Source organism: Strix aluco, chromosome 12, assembly GCF_031877795.1.
Source record: "Strix aluco isolate bStrAlu1 chromosome 12, bStrAlu1.hap1, whole genome shotgun sequence".
Lineage (NCBI taxonomy): Eukaryota > Metazoa > Chordata > Aves > Strigiformes > Strigidae > Strix > Strix aluco.
The window spans coordinates 14225308-14244007 of record NC_133942.1 but is presented as its reverse complement, the minus strand read 5'-3'; the positions used below and the strand labels follow the sequence as shown (position 1 = coordinate 14244007).

The 18700-nt window shown below is 50.0% G+C and overlaps 1 protein-coding gene across 1 annotated transcript in view; it reads right to left on the bottom strand.

Annotated features, from left to right (window-relative positions):
- IGDCC3 (immunoglobulin superfamily DCC subclass member 3) overlaps positions 1-18444 on the bottom strand; it is a 104963-nt gene extending 86519 nt beyond the window's left edge. The window contains exons 1-2 of the mRNA XM_074837418.1: positions 18308-18444; positions 7131-7436 (exon numbers count right to left, since the gene is read on the bottom strand). Of these exons, the coding sequence (XP_074693519.1) occupies positions 7131-7436; positions 18308-18374 (373 nt within the window). The 5' untranslated portion in view covers positions 18375-18444. The remainder of the gene's footprint in view (positions 1-7130; positions 7437-18307) is intronic.
- Between the last annotated feature and the right edge of the window lie 256 nt (positions 18445-18700).

Below are 18700 nucleotides of genomic sequence, written 5' to 3'. Positions count from 1 at the left end.
GAAGGCCATCTGGTCCGGCCGGCACAGCCAGCGCTGGGAACGGGCAGCGTCGTGGGTTGAGATTTAATCTGAGCCACTTATTGAGTGACCTCAGGCGAATCGTTTGACCTCCTTTTGCCTCAGTCAACCCAACTGTAAAATTGGGTTTAAAGCAAGAACCTCTCTGAAAACCATATGCTGTGCCTAGGAGGAGTGGGAGCAGACTCCCTTCCCAGCAACAGGGCTGCGACGGCGGGTAGAGCCAAAACCGGAGTGGAAGAGGCGGTGCATGGAGCAGGGATCCAGCATCCCTCCGTGTCAGGGAGCTCCAGCCAACGGCTCTCCCAGGTCTCATCCCACCAGCCCTGGGAAAACAGCTTTGGCCCCCGTGCAAGGACTCAGCCCTAAGAGAGGATTTGTGAAGTCTGCCCTTGCTCATATCACTGCTGCACCCAAAGGCCCAGACACTCAAAGCAGGGTCTCCAAATCCTGATCTCATAGCGGGCAGGCTGCTGTGGGCAGGGATCAGCACACAAGACACAGCCCTGACAAAATCAGGTATTTTTCTCTACAGCTTCCATGCCCTTTTATTTATTTACATATTTTGCTGTTTTCAGTAACTGTGGGTTACAGCCATGACCAGAGCTTTGAGGCAAATGCAGCGATGTTTTCCTTTAACTCACTGGTTACCCGCTAGATCAAGAGCATTGATTGCTCTGGTCAAATGCCCCTGAAAATCAATTCCTACTCACAGCCTTGCCAATGAACAGTGGCAGCAAAGCAGCCCCCCTCTCACCTGGACACCAGCCTTCCCCCGGCACTGCACACCCTTTGCTTCTTGGCAGGCTTGCAGGGAAGCGAGGGCGCAGATGAAACACCATACCCAGATAATACGGGTCCCCAGTAAACAGAAAATAGCAGCTTACCCCCCTCAGGGTGCTCACAGGGGTGTGCAAACAATGACACTGACAGTAAACCCACCCTGGGTTCAGAGAGGGGAAACTGAGGCACAGCTGGTGCATGGATGTTGCTGGCCACACCAAGGCCAGCTGGGACCCTTGGGGGGCAGAATAAGAGTGAAAGCCATATATAACCATCAGGTCATCTCACCAGCCCACTGGAAAAACGACCATGTAACTAGTAGCATTACAAATCCTTAAGATGAGATGAGCCTAAGTAGATAAAGAGCTGGTCTAGGTGACAGCACCAAAAATATCCCAGGGTGATGACTGCAAGCAGAAGACTAAGGTAGCAGAGACCTGCCCTCCTGAATAAAATAACAGAGGAGGGTGGTCCCACGCTTCAAGAAGAGGCTGGAGCAAAGCAGCAGGCAGAGGGACAGGCAGTGTCACACCACCATGTCATCTCCACAGAGCTGCTCATGCAGGTACTGGCAGAGCATCATCCTGTGTTAAAAAAGCAGACGGCGAACTCAGGAGCAGCCTCATGCTGCAGGTGCGGTCTGCAGAGATGTCAGAACTTCCTCAGCTGTGCTCCAAGAGTTAATTGAGACAAATAACTCAACAGTGCTACCATTAATGAAATTCTTCTGATATATTTCCCCTGAGCTTTCTATAAATGACTAAGTGACATTACTGCCTGCAGTGCAAACCCCCTGTATGAGAGATAACATTGCCGGAGCTAAGGTTGGCGCATCCACGTTGGAAGCCTCGCGAAGAAGTGCAAGATGATATTTAAATAACTATCACACTGCTAAGAAATGAGCAGCCAAAAGAAATATGGTCTTATAATGTGCTCAACTCTCAGGATAAATCCTGGCTGTTACATGCAGACACCGAAATGCAGTGGGTGGTAAGTGACAAAGTCTTTTAATCCCACAAATCTAGTAAAATTCCCAGTCAAATCTCTCTGATCTTCCCCCTGTGACTCCTATATTTGTGCATTTGTTTTGCAGCACACACAGGGCCAAATACTGCAGTACAGATTGGGAGGCAGCATCACATGAGCCAGCATGTCCTAGAGGCAGCCAAAAGAGCTGATGGAGGGAAATAACCCACTCACCCATCATACCCATCCCCTGGAAACCTCCCACAGTCTTTTGGCTTTACTTAATTTCTTTTTCTTTCCTTTTTTTTCAGTAATTCCTCATGTGTATTTTTCCCCTCTGAGACCCACTGCTACAAGCCCAGAACTTGCTTTGGGCTTACCCAGAACCATAAGCATTCAAAGCACAGACAACAAAGAAACATCACTGCATCAGTACTAAGCCCTTCTACTCAGCATTTGAGAAGAAAGGGCATTAAATGCAAGCAGAGCCACAACTGAAAAAAAAAATAAAAATCTTGTTTGTGGATAAAGGAAACTTGGCGTGCAACACCAGGGGCTAAACTGCAATAAAACGCAAGCGACCATTAGCCAAAAGTTCCTGGGATTAACACAACCAATGTTTCCAGAGCCGCAAACCGACACCAGGGCACCTGCTTTCAAAGCATCCCTTTACCTCCAGCACGTGTTTCGCACCACTAAAACGTGTCATCACAAAAGTATCCTGCTTCCAACTGTGGAAACGGGTTCACTTGATCTAAGCACAAGCTATAGGTAGGGCTCTGCTGACAATACGGATACTGTACACACACAAGAAAAACCAACAGCAAACCCACGTGCTTAAGGTCTGCCTTGATGTTTTGAGCCGAGACTCACAATCTGCATCCAAACAGTGGCATTGCCCAGGAAATACCTTGGTGACAACTTTGGTGCCACCTTATTTAAACCTTAATTTAAAATGCTAACTTCATAATGAGTGGAACAAAACTGTGTAAAAACATTTCCCACTCTAATCCTGGTTTGATCCCCCCAGTATGGCCTTCTTTTGTAATTACATCCCTTTGTGATCTCACTCTAATGCCTTGTATCGTGACCCATAAAATAATCAACCCCCTTTGTCTCTCCCTAATCCTTTTAGACTTCCTTCTTGTCTCTACACTCTTATAAATGCTGCCATTATTTGGGCTCAGCAGCTCTTCCCACCACCCCAGAGCCTGGAAAGGGGGCTGCAGGTTAAACCCTGAATATATTCTGTGCAGAGAAGCTGAAATGATGGGAAGACCTTTGCTGCTTTAAAAAATCCACAATTCACAACCTTCTCCCTCAGTCACACAGCTTGGCAGGGAAACCAAACTGCAAGCATGCGTATGCACCAGACCTCCCCCCTTTTTATATTTCGCAGATGACCTTGAGACCCTTGGCCTGGAGGTCGCAGCGGCCAGCACGTTTGCGGGGAGAGCGTGCTTGGTCGCAGGCTAGGGGAGAGGAGCTGCTGCTGCTGTCTGCAGGGATCAATGCAGAGAAGAGATGTAACATCTGCCTTGCCTGGCTCTCAATCCTGCCCTTCTGCCAGCGGGGTAAGTGCCATGGATGGCCAGGCACAGTGGGATGAAGGAGCGGGATTTGGGGCAGGACGCAGAAGGGAAGGGGGTAAGGGAGCAGAGAAGGGCACGGGGATGTGTGCTGCTATGCTTGGCTACCAAAGAGTCCCCCTGCAGCAAGACACAATGACGAAAGAGTCTTTACAAGTTCAGATCTCTCCAGAGCTATTCTCACGTCCCCCAGTACTTCAGATACTAGGCAGGTCCATTCCACCAAACTTCAAGAAACCTCTCTGGCTCTAAGTTGCACAACTGACTGACTTTCCCTCTTTCTTTTTTTTTATAGCACCAGATCAAACACGGAAAATTGCTACTCTCAGGCTGGACGCGTGCAGAGCCTGATCCGATACCCAGTTTGATGGTGATTTCCAATTAGTGGTAACTGCTTGTTATTGAGTGATATAATCAATGGGTCTTACTCCACCGGCCGGGCTGTGATTTATGATGATGTGGAGCCAGCTCCATCAAATTACAGCATCAGCAAAAAGGGCTGGAAATGCCTTGAGACAACATGATCAGAATCAAGTAAGGCCAAGTTAAGCAAAGGGTGGTGATGAGAAGAAAGGCGGCTGCATTTCGGGGAGCTCACCTTCCGAAGGAGCAGACTCTAGCTGTTACTGCTCAGAGGGTATCTTCATCCACAGAGAGCAAAGGCGTGCATCAGCTTCTGGCATGCACAAGGGAAATACAGCTCCTCAAAGAGACCCGCGAACACACAGCCAAGCAGTGCCTCCAGAGAACACTCTGCCTACAAAACTGATTTTAATTAAGACAGCTCAGAGTCATGCGAAATTATGAAACTGTCATTAGGAGAAAGAAAAGATCTGTATTCAATAACCTGATCAGATTATAAAAACATGTTGCATTCCACAACCTTTTAAACTAACACACCAGAGTTTGAACAGACACAGAAACAGCAACCGAAAAAATTCCAACCAGCATGTTAGGCAGAGGGTGGAAATGCCGAGGGCCTCTGCTCAACTCAGCCACGTGTAGGCTTCTTGCTCACTTGTACTTGTTCAAAAGAAGGTTACACTACAAAAATATTATCAATGTGTTTAGCACCTGATCTGCCAATCCACAAACCAGCCAAGGTCCATTTCCCTCTGCTGGGTATCTTCGGTTAATAATGACGACATACAGAAATTCTCCTGAATCTTAGTTAAATAAATTTAATGAGTCAGTTCTTAGGAGGAAGGTTTTAAGAAGTGCCTGCTCCGTGGGGAAACTGCATGCACCTCAAGCGCATCGGGGCCGCACGCGCAGCGGCTGAGAGCAGCATATTCTTCCAGTTAAATTTTACTCAGTGCCAAGTGTTGAAGTAAATTTGAAACATAAAAATATGATATCCAGCCCACATTTCCTGAATGCAAATATGTACATTCCTCCGAGCCAAGAAGATTATATTCCAAGCAATAATACAAAGCCAGGGTCTGTAACGGTGATATGAGACTAACAGCCTGCCTTTGAAGACAGCGAAAAGTGCAGGAGAGCTCTCGAGGGGCTCCGGTCTGTCAGATCCCTTTTATTCCTCAGTAGCATGGCCTTGATCAACTTTCAAGATTTTTGTTTGTGAAAGGTTTTTATTTCTCCTTTGCTTTTGTGTTCAGATGTCAGGCTCAGAGGGAAGAAGAGATCAGCACTGGGATGAGGTTTTACCCACCGGCAGTATTTACTCTGCTCTGCAAAGGTCTGCTTAGTGCTTCGTTTTTTTTTTTTTTTTTTCTCCTTCCAGGCAGCAAGCACCCATTTCTTCGATGCAATGCTCCTGTCATCTCTAAAATGGGGATAATTACCCTCCTCCTTTGTTTGATTTGCTTAACGGGACTTGGGGCAAGGAGAATCACTATTCCTTGTGTGTAACCACCCTGAGACATGGGGGCTCGAAGGTACAATGGTGATTCATTCGTAGGAGATTTCACCTACGTTTAAGCTGAGTCCTAAGTGCAAGTCCGTGCTCCTGCAGTTCAGGCACAGCAGGCGAGCTCGCCCTCAGCAGCAGGTTACATTTGCCCACAACATCCCAGTTTATTCCCATTATCCACAGGCACCTGTGGCATCGAGGTCAGGTGCCCCCTGTTTTGTGCTGGCTTCTCCCAGATCTCTTCTCAGAGCTGGCAAGAAACCAAGCCTGAAGCCAGAATAGAGTCCAGAGCATTTTCAACACAATCTCTTTTTCATTTTGATTCACGTGAAACTATGGCTACAAAAGGAAATGCTATTCAGGAACACACAGCACATCACATACATATTGATGCAGGAGCTGAGATAACAGTGTTTATTGACAATCCACTATCCCAAAGGTAATTCCTTCAGCTCTCATGTCTCCTGTTTACAGGTCCGAGGAGTTTGACATTGTGCGTCAGCCAGCTCCCAGCTCATAAATGCCAGAGCCGTTCACCAAAAGTGCTCCAAGGTTTAGCACCACAAGACTGACAAGTTTGAGATCCAGCTGCTAATCTGGCATGGACCCAAAGCCCTTGGCTCCTGGACAATGTCACTTCTTACACTACTGAAAAGCTAGGTTTGCAGATGGCCACTTCATGCACTCGGGAATTGTTATACACAAGGGCTGGAGTGTTCCCTTGGTGGGCTGCCAGCCGGCCCCGGCGCTGCGGGGAGCGGGCGGCAGCGCTCCGAAAGGCCCCCCCAGTTTGGGGAGCGCAGCCAGAGGATCACAGCCCCAGACTTTACCAGAGACTTTTCCTGCTTTGCACCAAAAAAATCACAGTGCAATTTGCAAACGCAACAGAAGCGGTAGTAAGTGGCTTGCACAGAAAGAACAACGGTAGCTGTTTCCCAGACAAGTTGGAGAACCCTTCAGTAGAACTTATTTAACAAACCAGCATTAGGCCAGGTCTCAGGGCCCTACCAGACACCTGTCCTCACACCCATATATAAATGACACCCAGCAGCGACTTCTGGTTGAATGCAAAAAGGATCAGCAGCTGCACCCCCAGAGCCCACAGAGCCTGTGGGCAAAGCCAGCCACACAACAGGGACAGAAACCACCACAACACCTCAGCTCTGCCGTCAGTCCTGGGACAAACCAACCAGCAACCAGAGCCAGCAAGGGGGAACCCAGCAGCCATGGCAGGAGACCCAACAGGACCCACTGCTCTGGCCATGGCGATGCAACTGGCTAAGGCGGGTACTGTGCAGGGCTGGAGTCACAGCCTGCCCTGTAATTCTTCCTCCCCCACCTTTAAATTTCATTCCCTCACTGACATTTTCATCTCTCTCCTCCTCCCAGCTCCCCCACCAGACAATCTGTCTGGTGTTGTTAGCCTTGCCCCCAAAGGCACTGCCATGCCAGGTAGTAAATAAGACCTTGCTGCCTCCACACTGCCTGCCTTAAATAACAAAATGAAAGAAACCATGACCTTCAGAGGTCTTTGCCTATGGTTTGGAAAGTGCTGCCTGCCAAGCAGAGCCCAGCCGTGCTGCACAGCAAAGAGGCTTCCAAACCCACCACAGGAGATACACGAACCACAGACTACTTCACCACATGACTTTAACATAACTTACCCCTCCGAGACAGGGAATTTACTGCTAGAAGGTGGCTTTTAGTTTTCTCCCTGAGAAGGCCGATTAGCTCTTCTTTCACACCTAGACATCTACACAGATTAGATCCCCACACCAGCTCTAGGTTCTTTTTTCTCTTCCCCCTCTTTAATCCTCCCTCCCTCAACACCCAGCACCCACCACGCTGTCCTCCTGCTTCCCAGCAAAGCCAGTGGCCCTTGCAGGATTGCCCGTACTTACTCGCTGCCTGAATCTTCGCCTTCCGGCTCACCACCAGCCCATAGTGGTTTTGTGCCATACAATCGTACTCGCCTTCATCCGAGGACCCATCTCCCCGGACCCTCTGGAAGCGGGAGACGTAGAGCGACCCGTTGGCCAACATAAAGGCATTCTCGCTGTCCACGATCATCACACCATTCTTCCGCCACGTGATGGTGATGGGCTGGATGCCCTCCACCTGGCAGTAGAGGATCAAGGGTTGCTCCTGCACAGCTATGTCATCGCTAGGCTCCACAACGAACGCCAGCTCGGAGGAGTGGCCAAAATCTAAAATGAAGAGAGAAGGGCAGAGTCAGCGGTGTGTCCACAAGAAGCAGCAAGAGCCAACTGCTATAGCAGCTAACAGGATGATGAAAACATTTGGGATAGCGTGGGCTACAAGATGACTACAGGGTGCAAGTGTTTCAGAGAAACGTGAAACCCTTGGGCATGCTTTGCCCCCCAGGGCTTTGCTCTCAAAATCTTGGGGCAGAATTTCCAAAGGCACAACCACAGGCAGAGACCTTCAAGGCTACCTTCGGAGACTCCAGTGAAGGGGACAGGCAGTGGCTTGCCAAACCCCAGCTCCAACTCATACCCCCCTGCAGATTGCCTCTCCACCTCCCTTTGCAGGGGTGCAGCAATAGGCAACAAAAACTTGCACAGCATGGGGCATCAGCCATTCCCACCCCAGAAGCAGAAGTTTACACCAGTTCAAGAAATCCACTCCTCTCCCCCACATAACCAGATGGGGAGGGGGCTGTGCTGTACCCCAGACAGTCCCACACAGCCAGCATCTTTCTGACAATTCTCCCCCTTGGCAGAGCGGGAGGATGTTTGCCTCTCGCACTTAACACCGTGCCCTTCTGTCGCTTTGGTCTCTCTCACGCTGTAACAGGCAAAAGGATGGTGCTATTCAGTCCTTAATGAAGAGCAAGTTAAGCACCAAAATACAAATGCACAATGTTCTGGCTCAGCGACACAAAAGGTGTCTTGCAAAGCAATTACACTAAACGACGTCCATGAGAGATAAGTTATTGCATAATTTGTACCAACAATAGGCAAACCCTCACTTCCCATCATACAGATACATCCTAATTTACTTCTTTTGCCAACAGAAGGTTTAAACACTACATCTTTGGCATATTATGCTTCACTTGGTCCAGCACACCTTTTTAGGGTATAATTTGCCATACAGTCATGATTAGATGCTACAGAAGACTACAGTAATAGAGCTATTGTTTAAAGATTAGCCCAAAATACAAGCTGACATGAAAGACAAAAAGCGACCAAGAAACAGGAGTCAAATAAATATCTGAAGGGTTTAAATACAGGGATGGAGGTGATTTCTTTTGGTTTTGTTTTTAAAGAAGAGCAATGGACAAGAAATTCCAACAGACTAAGAAAACTACCATTTGATCTGAATATGGGGAAAGCCTTTCTAACAGTTCTTGTGCAACAGCCCATCGATGGGTGGAGGTTTCCAGCTGCTCAAACCTGCAACACAGCTTCTCCCCTCTTTCATGGGCGCAGGGGGACTGACTCCATAGCTGCTCACAGAACTGGGACGCACACGGGCAATTTCTCTTGGCAAACACCAGCCACAGCACAGTTTTTGTAATGCCCGTCCCTAATACAGACTGCCACCAAGGACAAGATCCTACTGCATTAGGCTCAAAAACGGAGTGGAGGGCAGATTGTTGATGCATGGTAAAATAAAAGACATGAGAAGAGGCAGCTATCCTAAAGAAGAAAAAAAAAAGGTCTGTCTTTTCTGCTCTGCAAACCAGTGAGATTTTTTTCTTTTTTTCTGTAAATCCCCATTGCTTTCTACTGCAACTTAAATTGGATTACGGGGGATAAACATTGAGTGCAACCTGAGCCGAGGCAGATGGACGGAGCAGACAAAGAAGGCAGGGGTAGTGCACAGCAGGTCAAAGGTACTGCCGTCAAGGTATGAGTGTGTGCAGGGAATGGACAAACTCTACTTAGTGACAGACACCTAAAACACACACTTTATTAACCCATTAAGTCTTAAAATGTCAGGCTAGCTCCAGCCATCTCAGTGATCTATCGCTCACTGTGACTTCTTTTTTATGAGATAGCCCTGGGGTCCTCTCAGCAAGTTAGACTACAGCCAGCACAAACCCATCAATTACTTTTTTTTGTGAAAATTAAGGAATTAGATGAATGCTCTGCATTCTTCTGCAAAGTGGCCAGAGTCTCAACAGCACCTACCATGCTGGGGTCCCATTCTCTGCATGGGCACTCCTAGCAGTTAGATACAATAAGGACCCCCCCTGAACCGAGGGGGACTTCTGACTCCAGAAAGATTGAACAAGATTTCAGGATTTAGCCTAACAGGCAATCAGAAAAAAACCCTGATGAAATAAATGCCTCATCTTCCCCCAGCTCCCCTGTACTCTTAGATAAAACAGCTTATTATTATATGTACAATAAAAGGAAGAATCAACATAATTACATGTCCTTCCCACAATAGCTGTCATTCTAATAACCATCATTAAGGCCTGTGATTGGAGATAATCATGTTTACCTCCATAAACATTCGGTCCACATCCTAACTCAAGGCTGCACGAGCAGCAGAAGTGATGACACTCATTATTAGGACCAGTGCCCTCAGACACCCTCAGCCGGGGCGGGGACGGACACTGGCTGGTCCTGGGATCCAGGAGAGCGGGACTGTGCCTCAAGGTGCGACACCAGTGTGCAACTGGTTTGTAACACGCAGATACCTCACAGTGTCCAGAAAAAAGCCCAAACAAACTCCTCCTCAATGGGTGCTTTTATCATGAGATGCTTTTCTGACCTTGAAGAAATCCCGCTGACACTTTTCTGGGCCTTCAGGACCAGGTGACTAACTAACCAGACGTATGGGGAGAAGCAAGCCCACCCCATTTGGGGATTTGGGAGAAGCCAAGCTCCATCTTTCACCCTGACACCGGCTTTCCATGCAAACTTAGACAAAAGTCTCTCTTCTCCTGAGATACTTAGATGCTGAAAGATGCAGAGAGGCATCTGCTGCTCTTCAAAAGCCCCTATGCCTTTCCCTGGCACCATGGGCACATCCTAAAGCTGCCTATCTGCATCATTAAAGAGATAGATCTGGAATTGCCTTAAAAAGCTGAGCTTTGGTCCTCAAGGGCCTCAGTATCCCACTCTGCAAAAACTACAGGCTCTGTCTTTCCAGGGGTCAACGTCCAAGTCTTGCAAATGGGTGGCACTGTCGGCAACAACCAAGCTGGCAAGCTGACCTCAGTGTGTTTCTGCACCACCATGGTACCCCACCCCAGCAGGTCGCCAGCACGCAGAAAGCTCTGAGGAAGTGGCCATGGGCTCTTCTCCAGCCAAAGGTCACCATGAAGTCAGCTCCCTTCCCTACAGCCCTCAATCTCATCGCCTCATTTGGGGGCACAGAGTGAGCTTAGTGGGAAGGACACCTCTCTCTCTTCTACAAGGTATCATGTTCCTCAGAGTTTTTGTCAAAAAGTGACGGGCCCTGGGATGCGCACCATCAGGAATTGGTATGAGAAACTAGTCCACAAAAAGCCCAACCTAAGATCCATGTGGCTGATGCAGAGCCACTCTAGAGAGAACTGCATGCAAGGCATGGTAGCAACTGGGTGCCTTACACCTTCTTTGTCCCCTTATAAAGGGCCCCCCTTTATCTATTTGGCTGTAACCATGGGATTATTTGCATTAAAAGTGGTTTTCAAGGATCAGGCTTCAAACAGGGATGTTGGGATTTGGCCTTCCAAGACTGGCACTGTGGGGCTCCAGGTCTCAAAGGTGGACTCTGAACGCAGAGCCCTGCCTCCCCGGGACGCTCAGGATGAGAGACAAAGGGATAGGGACACTCACAGAGGAATCTCCACGGCAGGACAAGAAAGTTCCTAGCATTTTCTCCAGAGGTCAGCTCAGACAGCTGGAAGGAGAGCACATACAAAGCAAGGAGGTAACAGGGGAAGAGAGGGATCCAGCTCCGTTAGCATAAATAACTGTAGTTAGCAGTGAGGCACAGAAATGATGCTGCAAAGTTGGAAGTAAATGACACTCTGAAGGCACATGGAAATGGTAAAAGTGCAATTAATTGAGAGAGACAGAGAGGAAATCGCCAAGGCTGTGCACATTCACTTGGGGTGTCTGAAAGCCCCATCCCTCTCCAACAGCTGGCTGCGTATCCAAACACAGCTCATCCCACACAATGTCCCGGCTACCTCCCTAAACCGACTGCGAGGCAGCGTGAGTCACAGCCTCTCTCTGCTCAAGGCAGAAACTGTAAAAGGCGGCTCACGGCAGCTTGAGTTTGTAGTTAGAGGCAGGGGTGTTACGCAGGCAGCTGAACAGACTGCTTGTCTCAACACCAGCAGGCTGCGCCGGGGAGCGCACGAGGGAAAATAGCTTTGCTTTCTGAAAAAGGATGGAGGGAAAAAGTGTTATTAGCTCTGACATAAAGGCCATAAGAAAATTATTGGAATCCTCATTCTACAAGTCTCCTTTTGAGAAACATTTACCATCTCCCTAAGCAATACAATATGTGACTATATGTGCAAATATTTAACAAAAACTACTTCCCCTATTGATCAAGAAGACAGGCATGCTCAGAGAAACCAATTAGCACTTGTGCTTTTGAACCAAGAGATTTATTTAGTGCTGAGAGAAAGAACTTCGAATTAATGGGAAGCTTAAAAGACACTTTGAAGTACATTTAAAAAAAAAAAGTTTAATTATTTTTTACTTGACACTGTGATTCATGTTCAAAGCTTCAAAAGAACTTGCTCATACCCTAGCATTGCTCTTTTCCATTTGGGAAACATGATTTTGGCTTTCCTTCCTGTGCTTCCGAAAAATACAGCAGCTAATCTCACCACTCTAATTAGCAGTGACATCCATCGCAAAGGACCTCGGTAACATCACAGCTCATCCTCCTGGACCCTGTCCAGACCCACAGCCAGCAGGGCCATCCCTGCCCCAGCAGCACGCGGTCCGGACAGATGACGCCCATATCATTACTCCCGTTCTAGACAGGGAACATTAATCACAGTGAGATGAAATGACCCACCAAGAGCCCAGTCTGAGCTTGTGGCAAGGTGAGATACCACAGGAGCAGTCACGTCCACCCTGCTCTTCCCGGCACAGGATCCTCAGGAGCACTGGCAGGGAGACCGAAGCAGCCCCAGCTCCTCTCTCATCATACCAACCAGCATGACATCCACCTGCAAACTGCCCCTCATGAGCAGAAATTCATCCTCTCATGGTTTACTGTGTTTGTTTCCAGCATAACACAGCATAAATCAGCAGCAACCCACCAGTGAGCCTTACCACCACCGACAGCCACTCTGGTCCTGCTTCAATAAAGCCCCTGGAGTCCCATGAGCCCAGGACCAGAGGTTTTTATAGTCAGGTGGGTATTAGGACCAAAAACCTGGGTGCAGGTTGGGACAGTCCTACAAAAAGTGGCTCCTGTTTTTTTCAGTGGTGTGTTTTTTTTCAAAACCCTTCTGCAAATGGGAGGATATGGAAGGAAGAGATATCTGGACCTGAAAGATGTTCTCCAGCACATTGTAACAGGTTTCAGGCTGATGAAACTGGCAGCCTAAAAATCCAGTTGGTGCCCCCTTAAACCTCCTTGAGGCTGACCCAGACCCTAAGGAGAAAAGCACTACACTGCAGTAAAGTGCAAATTGGCTCTTTAGGGCATCCAGAAAAATTTATATTTAAAGAAGAGGAGAATAGGCTATAACAGGCCCAACATCTTGCCAGTAGTAAAGTTTACTAGCTCAGATTTTTTTATTCCCTTTCCTTTCGGATGGGAGGTTATATAAAGTGATTTTTCCATCAAGGCGCATAAACCACATCCACTTATTAAGTGATTGCAGGAGGTCTCTGTCGAGGATAACACAACCTCTCAGACACCTGATGCAGAGCTCAGAGACATGCCCAGCATCGCTGCCCTCAGCGGGAAGACAGATTTTAGCCAAGGAAGACAAACACAGACCAAAGACCCAGAGAAGTGGCCCCAAATAATTTTCAGATATTCGAGACCAGACTGGGCAAATCCCAGGAGGTCGCTTGTTAAACACAGCGTGGGAGCTGGAAGTATTCACAGCACAAAGACCCTTTCCACGAAGAGCTCCGAGTCCTCACAGGCTCCCCCATCTCTGAAGAAAGCAGGGTGAAACCTGTTAGTATAGCTGGAAAGGGCAAAGACCTTTTCTGAGTTAATTGTCCACAGTAGCTCCATCCACAGTGAGGCATCCAGAGAGCACGGCAGCAAGCCAAGCGTAGGATGTGTTGTTATTTGCATTCCCCACGTGTTTCGCAGCCCTGACCAGATCACAGTCTCACCGCAGAGGGCATCAGTGATACAAATACGGAACACGAAACAACTGTGCACGAGAGGACGGCAAAGGCAGCAGCCAAGACGGGAAAAGCCAGGGCCCCTCCAGGCTTCAGCCCCCAAGGATGCTCTAACACAGGACAGGGAAGAGATGGTTTCAGCTCCCAACCCTGCAAGAAAGCAGCAGGGAGGTGGCTGTCCCTGTGGCCGGTGCCTTGCACAGACCTGGCAGGGAATGGAGTGGCCACGCAGTGGGTGATGGTGCCCGTGGATCAGAGACATGTCAGCTGGGAGGAGAGTGAGGGCACAAGGCTGCTGAGAGACCCACAGGCTCCTCAGCATCACAGTGCCAAAACCCACCAGCCAGCACATTCCCCGTCGCCCAGCCCCTGGCTTTCAGCTGGGTGGCGTGCAAGGAAAGGAAAGGCAAGGTCCTTCTGGAGGAAGAGAAGTTTCTGTGCACATGAAAACCTCTGAAATTCTTCATCACATCCAGGGGATTCAAAGCAAACAGCACTCTCCTCCCTGCCATGCCCTCTGCCATATCACCTTCTCCCCTGCCACTCTGAAATTGAGGATGGAGGAAAGCATTGCCTCGCTCCTCTCAAGGAGCCAAGCATCGCACTGATCCCTGGTTGCTCCAAAACCAGAGCTGTTTCAGCGAAACACTAGCACTTCTCTCCCTTTTCACGTACTCTCAGGTTTCAGCAGCAAAGATCCTTTTGCAAAAGCATCTTCACAGCTCTGCAGAATCACCCGTCACAACCCGCATCCTCCTGACTTGCTGTTAGCTTCATCAACACAATCACACGCGCAAGAACAAAAAAAAAAAAAAAAAAGCCAGCAAATCCTTGACTCTGCTCAGAAACTCTGGTTTTAAATTACCAACACAGGAGCGGGTCTGGGCTGTTAAGTGACTGGGCTCCTCTCAAGTGGAGGGTGCGATACAACAGTGACATCTGATATAATAGCAAGGCCAGATCAGTGTGCTCTGTGCTTTTCTCAGTACACTCGCCTATTTGCCTCTCTCTTCTCTTAAAGTGCAATTATTGACATGTTTGCCTCCTTAACCATCAGTTTTATATGCTTGCCAATGACTCCTGAACATGTGTAAACAATTATTTTTATTTTCTTGCAAAACCAAAATGTTGCATATTCTTTTGGATAAACGGACTCGGGTAGATTTTCATGAGCCCTGCTACATAATTTATTAGTTTCTAAACTCTGTAAAACTAAAAGCTCCAGTAAAGTTCAAATAAGTTTGTGATTTCAAAGTAATTTTGAATGGACTATTCCTGTTCCTGCCCAATGTTATTTGGTTGATTTAAACAGGAATTCTTAATCTGCAAGGGGAGGCTCCTGCATTGTTTTGTTAGATCAAATAAAAGGACAATATCCAGAAGCCCAGGAGTGCAAAGAATGAAATATAGCGGGGGAAAGGGGGCACAGAGAAAAGCATCTTCCGTCCCAGATCTGTTGCAGGCTGAAAAACTAAGCGCATGGTCTGCTCAAACGCGTGCTGGATCAGCTTGCTGCTTCGGGAGGAAAAGCTGGGTGCCGGCAGCAGCTTTGCACAAGCTCCACTACACGCTGCTCCCCATGCCGCAGCCCCGCGTCGGGGCCCCATCCTGCTCCCGCTGGAGCCAGCACTGGATCCTAACACTGAGGCAAGGCGAGCGAGCAGGGTCCAGCCATCCCAGCACGGCGAAGAAAGATGTTTCAAGGCAGTGGGGACAGGGAGGTGCAGGGGAGCAGTGTCCCAAGGGTTTGAGAAGCAAGGAGCTGGGATCACCATGCAGGAACTGCTTGGCACTTCACTCACTGCGACATGGGACTCTCCAGAAACAAGGACTTCGGAGAAAGAAAAGTTCAGACAGAAAAAAAGAGACAGGCTTTCTCATTTGCACGCATAAAATGAGAGCAGTTTTGCAGCTCTCCGTCAGGCACTACTGCTGCTGAGCTGCTCCACGCCAGGCTGACTGCACCAGGGTACGTGGGTGAAAACTGGGGCTGAGCAGAAAGGAGGGGAGCAGGGAATGGGGCCGTAACCTTAAATCTGGGGCCCTCTGCCCAGCTCCTCTCCCTGGGACCCTCTGCCAGCTCCTAAACAAGTGCGGGAGCTTGTGCTGTGCAAGGTCCAGAGCCTGACAGATAATAAGAAGTAGTGCAATTAGAGTAGTTTAGGATTTCTAACTCCCTGTGCGGGGAGTGGCAGGGCAGATCAGGAAGGGACCGACCCGCTCTGCTCCCCTCTCTCTCAACTGCTTTTTATCTACTTCCAATGAGAAGTTTCGTTTCGGCACCCCGATGGCCCCAGCAGACGTCTGAGTCCCACCAGCATGGGGGGCTGCACGCTCGCACCCCTGCGTGAGCTTCGCACCCAGCACAGGTCCCAGACATGGCGCAAAAGTATATGGTTGTGAGACGACCACCTCAATTCACGGGCTGCCTGCTGTGTGTCCACCATGCGGGAAAACCACGTCCTGAGATTCTCCTGTTGAACCGCCCCCCCTCCCGAGAGAGAGACAAAGCCCCGACGTGGGTTTGAATTTCGTATAGTGTCTCTGAGTGTTACCGGGGAAATTATACCTGATACCCTCTATATATATTAAGAAAAAAGACAGGGTATTACACCAATTTAGGAGAAAGCAATCCTTTTTTTGCGTGTAAAAAAACCAACAAAGCCACACAGAGTAGGAATTAGTGAAAGCTTATAGCTTCAATAATTTAGAAGTTAAGCCTACTTAAATATAAATGATGATGTTTAATTCCAAGGCTGTTACTGAGCAGAGCCGGGGAGCCTCTCGTATCCTATGCCTGTCTTTGAATGCCGGGCTCAGCAATAACAGACAAAAGCTGTCCACCACCCAGAACAAAGAGCTCCAGGAAATTAAAAAAAAAAAAAAAAAAAAAAAAAAAAGAAAGAAAATACTGTCTCGCTGCTGAGCCCACTCCAGCACGCTGACCAGCAGCTCGCAACGCCTGGTTCACAGTGACCAGGCCAGCATTTTGGGGAGTTTGAAAACTGCAGGGGTGGGAACAGAGCATCCCGTCCCGCGCAGCGCGGCACCGCTCCCGACACAGCATCCGTCCCTGCGGCGAGGCTTTCTGCTCCGGCGCTGACTGACACCGACACGGGGGGTTTACTGAATTCAGCAGAGCACAGAGGCACGTTACCTCGCTGTTAACTGTGTTTAGAGCATATAAATCCAGCAAACGGGGAAAAAAACCTCCTCAGAACAGAAAAACTTTTAAAGTGTGGCAAAGCACTCTTTAGCGGGGCCAGCAAAACACACCCCAAAGTCAGGAGCCACTGACTGGAAGTCAGGAGCCAACTCGCAGCATAAACAAACACGCAGGGCAATTTGGACAGCAGCAGGAAATAAACTAGACACAAACTCAACTTCCTAAAGCTTTGATTTGAAAAATTCACTTTTCTTTTCCTCCCCCACAAATTAAGTACTTTTTCAACCATCCTCTTGCACTGCTGCGTACCCAGGAATCCCAACAGAATAACGAGACCTGCTTCATTACATTCACTTCACGGATAACTTGTATTTTCCGCGAGTTACACTGGGTTCTCCTCCTCGCTGTGGCTGCTATGAACCACGTGGCGAGATTTATTATGGGAATAGCCCACAGCCTCGTTTCCTAAACACCACGGCAGTAATCTCCGATTAATCTAACACGCGCTTTTCTCCCTCTATGCTGGGCTGCTTGCACATTTTTTAAACAATTCCTACTTTTCTTTAAGGCTGCTAAGCAAAGAGGGGACAGGATGCACACGAGTATTTCACTGCAGAACAGCACCTTTCTCAGATTAGACCCGTGCTTAAGCAGCATCACCAGTAGAAGGAAAATATTGCAATTTATCAGCAGGGCATGTGCACAGTAGGTCCAGGGAAAAATCCCTTTGATGTTTTTGTAGTTCGGCCCTGGTCCGGTGGGTGGTGTTACCAGTTGCGGCTGTCTGAACCGAGCCAGGCATCACAGGAAAGCACAATACTTGTAGGTTTAAAGTAGCTCGTCGTCATCCCTGCAACTTGCAGCCCAACATCTCTTCCGTAGCTACCACCTTTGCTGACCAACGCGACTCGTTTGCTCGGGCACCGTCTCCCGCTCACACCGCCCGTGACGACTTCGGTCTGGTCCCCGAGCGCGGGTGCCCAATCACGCCACTGCCACGGCAGCCACCCCATCGCTCCCCAACGCTGGCCGTGGGGGCAAGAGCCTCCCCGGAGCCCCTCCGCGCCAAGTGGGGTTTCCACCTAAAAACACAGCTTTGGGGAAACACTTAAGGGCTGTTTGCAGATTCAGGTGTTGGATGGGATGATAGAGAAGGCTGCAGCCAAAAGCCACGACCCCAACGTGCCTTCCCGGTGGGACGAGCCCCCCGCTCCCGCCGAGGGATGCTAACACGGCGGTGGAACAGCTCCACGCCGCAACACACGCGTGCCGGGGCCGCGCTCGGTCCCTCCAGCCCCCGGAGCTGTTCGGCCCCGTTCAGCCTCCACGGCGGCCCGATGCCACGGGGACGGGCTGGGAGCGACCAGGGAGGCGTGCAGGGTTGGGACCGGCTGAGGACCAGCAAGGGGGACCGGGACCCGCCGCCAGGCTGGGGAGGGACGTGGGGGACCAGCCACCACGGGGGTGATGAAGGGACGCGAAGTGCGGGAGGGACCGCGGACGGGACCGACCGACCGACCGAGGGGCGAGGGCGGCGGGGAGCAGCCCCGGTGCCGGGCGCGGCGGCGGCAGGTCCGTCCCCCCGCCCGCTCCCCAAGCCCGGCCCGGCTCTTACCTCCGCGGCAGCCGAGCAGCAGCAGCCCCAGCAGGCAGGCGGGCAGCGCGGAGCCCGGCGGAGCCATGGCATCCCGGGCGGGCGGGCTCGCCTCCCTGCGCCCCACGGGGAGGGAGCAGCCCGCGCAGGAGGGAGGGAAGGAGGGAGGCCAGGCGAGAACCACCCCCCAGTTGCGAGAAGGGGAGGGGGAGAGGGGGGGAGGGGGAAAGGAGAGGGGGGGGGGGGAAAGGAAAGGGGGGAAAAAAAAAAAAAAAAAAACGGCAAAAAGCGGATTTCAGCGCTACTCCCCTCCGCGCGAGCACGCCGCCGCGCCGGGCGGGCGGGGGGGCGGCGCTGAGGGAGCGGGGCCGCCGGCGGGCGGGGGCGGGTGGGCAGCGCCTTGCGCCATCTTGC